This window comes from Vollenhovia emeryi, unplaced genomic scaffold (assembly GCF_000949405.1).
Source record: "Vollenhovia emeryi isolate VEMERY1.0 unplaced genomic scaffold, V.emery_V1.0 DF942148.1, whole genome shotgun sequence".
Lineage (NCBI taxonomy): Eukaryota > Metazoa > Arthropoda > Insecta > Hymenoptera > Formicidae > Vollenhovia > Vollenhovia emeryi.
Genome location: NW_011964218.1, coordinates 1 through 3643, shown reverse-complemented (window position 1 = coordinate 3643; position 3643 = coordinate 1). Strand labels below are relative to the sequence as shown.

The 3643-nt window shown below is 46.0% G+C and overlaps 2 protein-coding genes across 2 annotated transcripts; one reads left to right on the top strand and one right to left on the bottom strand.

Annotated features, from left to right (window-relative positions):
* Nucleotides 1–332: 332 nt before the first annotated feature.
* LOC105569966 (zinc finger CCCH domain-containing protein 15 homolog) lies at nt 333–2861 on the bottom strand. The gene is made up of 7 exons (XM_012026852.1): nt 2600–2861; nt 2238–2445; nt 1924–2165; nt 1626–1829; nt 1377–1551; nt 1100–1294; nt 333–843 (listed from the first exon to the last, which is right to left on the bottom strand). Exons 1-7 carry the CDS (start codon nt 2666–2668, stop codon nt 734–736), a joined length of 1203 nt encoding a protein of 400 aa, XP_011882242.1. The 5' UTR covers nt 2669–2861; the 3' UTR covers nt 333–733.
* A 221-nt stretch (nt 2862–3082) lies between these two features.
* LOC105569958 (eukaryotic translation initiation factor 3 subunit E-like) lies at nt 3083–3558 on the top strand. The gene is made up of 2 exons (XM_012026839.1): nt 3083–3270; nt 3355–3558. The coding sequence occupies exons 1-2, from the start codon at nt 3181–3183 to the stop codon at nt 3487–3489; spliced, it is 225 nt and encodes a 74-aa protein (XP_011882229.1). The 5' UTR covers nt 3083–3180; the 3' UTR covers nt 3490–3558.
* The last annotated feature ends 85 nt before the right edge of the window (nt 3559–3643 follow it).

Sequence of the window (3643 nt, the reverse complement as noted above, 5' to 3'; positions counted from 1 at the left end):
TCGCCGGTCTTCGTCTATTCTTTTCTACATTCGAAGCTTTTTATAACGTGACTATTGCGAGAAAATGCTCCGATAATTTTAATAGCTTTTTTTTATGGAGACTAAAGAAAAAGATACTTTTGTAAAAATATTTTCATAAAAGTATATATATATATATATTTGTGAATCTAGAATATATCATGTTATTAGGATTTTGGTACCTTCCTATATTCCTATCATTTTGATGCGTTATATCCGGGCAATTTCTTGACTAGACTGCAATGCTTTTTTTTCCCCCTTACGTTCCTGGCGGCTAGAAAATCTTCATTAGAAATAAAGGGGGGAGAAAAGTCTTCGTATGACATTGTGTATCAGGCGTAAACGCCATCGTGTCGATATTACAAAAATAATGTACATCATTTTATGTGTAACACTAAGCATCCTGATATTCGTAGACAATCATCGGATAAACTTGACATTATAAAAAGACAAACTTGATTTTAATCGGAGACGGTGATGGTGTCAAGTTGAGCTCTGGTGTATCACTTGCTTGCGCGATGTCAGCTTTTTTTTTTGGTATACATGTTCGAGTACACAAATACCGTATTGATGTAAATACGTTGCAATATATACAATATACAATGCGTCACACTTGATTATCAGTTAATGGTTGTCCGAGTGATACGTATTCGAAGAATGAAACACACGGAAGAGGGACAGCGGTGAGGAGACGGACACGTGCGGGACACCTGGCTTACTCCTCCAAGTCCAGGTCCCCCAATTCTTCTTCCAAACCCTCCAAGTCCTCTTCCACGAAAAGATTTTCGTTAATAGCTACGGCAACAGCACCCTCGTCTACAGTAACTGCAATAGAAATTGCGTATGTTAATTAAACGAACGACATGGTACAACAATTGATCAAACTTATCATTCGCATCCAATTAAGGAATTTTCCCTTGATTCAGAGAGACTTGATTTATAGATAACGATTGCATACAATTTATATAGACTTGTAAGTCTAAGATATAATCTGAATCACTTGTGATTCATAAGCCTCTGAGGTTAAAGTACTTAATTAGCGGTCTATAAACGCGCTATGGTTAATTGATACGATTGCAACCTGTGGAATCTCTATTGTGATCGGTAGCACTGTTGGACTTTAATCGATCTGCAGCCGCCACCGTGATACCGTTAGAATCGATTTCGCTAGCTTCGAAGGCGAGACGATCCGTATCGAGTTCCCTGTACTCTTCATCCTCCGAATCATCTTCTTCGCGAACGTAACTAGATATTGCTTCGTCTCCTTCGTCGATACCTTTAAATGACGTCCGTATTTAGGGGCGAATTAAGTAATAAATTCTACGAAAAATTCTCGCGAGCTGCAACTGAAACCTTACCATCTCCCGCCGCGAGCTCTGGATTGAAATAAAACATTTCTCTCCCCGATATGCCGACTTGGCGTCCGGCTTTATAATCGCTTCTCTTCTTCTCCTCGTCCTTGATCGCCTGCTCCTCTTTCTCTTTCAACTTCCTCTTCTTCCAAGCCAGAAACGTCTCCAGCGTTATCTTCGTCTGTTGAACATTTTTATTACTTGGGAAATGTAATCCGTATACTTTGTTCTTTGCATGCGGTTTATCTTTCGTACCTGATTCGGTCCTAAATTGGCCCTTTCCGTTTCTATTAGATCCTCCAGAGAGATTTCATCCTTCTTGTCCTCCTTCTTCTTGTCCTTCTTCAAGACGAATCCAGGAGGCAAGGCGTGCCTGTAGATGCACTTTTGGCCGGATGGACATTCCCAGAACCAACCGTATTTTGATTTCTCTACCGCCTCCAAGAAGTGTTTGCATATCTAGCGAAAGAAAGCGTCTCGTTTCGTACTCTCGTCACTCGAGCAAGAGCTCGCCTCAGACTGGACTATCGTAAATACAATTTGTACAGCTTACAATGTCAGTAGTTGGACGATTGCCACTGCCGTGCTTCTTTTCTACAACTTCTTTCAGTTTATCCTCGTCCCAGTTGTCCATCGTATCCGCCTCCTTGTCGTCGTCGTCTCTCATATCACAATATAAAGATCGCTTCTCGGCTTTCCGCTCGATGCTCAGGTCGTGGGAGAATTTACACTTGTCTCCCTTCGTACATTGTCCCTGCTTGAAAAACGCGCACACGACGGACTTGGGGTCTATACCTGCGGAAATTGTTTCGTCACGGCGTTATCTCCCTGCTGAAAGTTTGTCTGTCACCTAACAGGACGCGCTACCTTTGTCTATCTTCTGCATCTGAACCGGCTTGAAGATAAGGGCCAGCTCCTTCTGCTCCTTCAGCTTCTTCTCCTTCTCCAACTTCTTCACATTGGGATCCTCGAGTTTCCGGGGATTCACGCCGCCCGACTTCACCTGCTTCTCCACTTGCTGGATAAACTTCTGTTGCTTGGCGCCTTTCTTGTTTTTTATACCGAACGTTTTGTCCTTAAAAGAAGAAAGTGGGCTCAGAAAGAAATTGTGTCGTGAACCGAACCGGGGGTTTCTCGCATATGTATTTGGGAAACATGTGGAAACCCCCGGGGAGGGGGAGGGGGGAGTTTTTTGGTTAGAGGCGAACGGCGTCCTGGAACTCTCGTACCTCGATAACCTTCTCCTTCTTCTTTTGCTCCGCTTTCTTGCTCGGTGCCGGCGCCTTTTTCGGTGGCATTCTGTCAACTCGAGCCCCTCACCTCGGTGACAGAAAATGCCTGAAACCGTCCTGGCAGTCCTCGACGATAACTCCACTCTCGTCTGATAATCCGCACTGAAATCGGGCAACAGTCGCCGCTCTATTTTGGACCAGAGTGACAAACCTCGCGCGACGTGAAACTCCCTAGCGGCGCGGAAAATTAACTGCAATTGCGGCTGTTGCGCGCGCGCGCAAAATTAATTGTCAGCGTTGCTGCAAATAAATTGTCACTTGATATGCAATGAAAAGTGTGCAGGTTTTTCCCTCAGTTCGATTGGTCGCTCAATCGTTTCTCTCCTCCCGCCGGTGACTCTTCTTCGCTTCTCTCCGCGCGCGAGCGAGTGGCGAGCCTGCGGCTCGCGAATGGCCGCTAACTTCGAGTTTCCTCGAGCCACGTTGCGGCCGAGATGTCTCTTCGTTCGGCGCGGTGAGCGTGTTCGGGGCTGAAGGCGTTCGCGAGTTGATTAACTCGTTAAACCGCACGCGTCGCGATGGCGAAATTCGACCTGACGGCCCGCATAGGCCAGTACCTGGACCGGCACCTGGTGTTCCCGCTGCTGGAGTTCCTGTCGGCGAAGCAGGTAACGGCGCGGCGGCGACCAGGCGCTCCGCAGGCGCCACGCTTTTTGGTTATGTTACACGCACTACAGGCATACGCATTGCAGATTTACGACGAGGACGAGTTGCTGCACGCCAAACTCGATATCCTCAGCAAGACGAACATGATAGACTACACCATCGACATTAGGAAGCAGCTCTATCCCAACGTGGAGGTGCCGGAGGTGCGTCCCTCCGCGTAACGCGTATGCGCACCTGCGTCGTGGACCTAGGCCGGTATTCATAGTCGATTCTTATTTTAGTATCATCTTAAGTGTTGTCTTAAGACGCTAATACGGCTCTGTGATTGGTTGAAAACACATTAAGAGTATACTTAAGATGATCTTAAATATAAAA

What these genes read in the sequence shown, in the direction of transcription:
- LOC105569966 (XM_012026852.1), bottom strand. Translation starts at nt 2,668, where the DNA reads ATGCCACCGAAAAAGGCGCCGGCACCGAGCAAGAAAGCGGAGCAAAAG. An exon ending in CCAATTTAGGACCGAATCAG is followed by an intron (nt 1,552 to 1,625) that starts GTACGAAAGATA and finishes AATGTTCAACAG; the next exon opens with ACGAAGATAACGCTGGAGAC. An exon ending in TCACAATAGAGATTCCACAG is followed by an intron (nt 844 to 1,099) that starts GTTGCAATCGTA and finishes TTTCTATTGCAG; the next exon opens with TTACTGTAGACGAGGGTGCT.
- LOC105569958 (XM_012026839.1), top strand. Translation starts at nt 3,181, where the DNA reads ATGGCGAAATTCGACCTGACGGCCCGCATAGGCCAGTACCTGGACCGG. An exon ending in AGTTCCTGTCGGCGAAGCAG is followed by an intron (nt 3,271 to 3,354) that starts GTAACGGCGCGG and finishes TACGCATTGCAG; the next exon opens with ATTTACGACGAGGACGAGTT.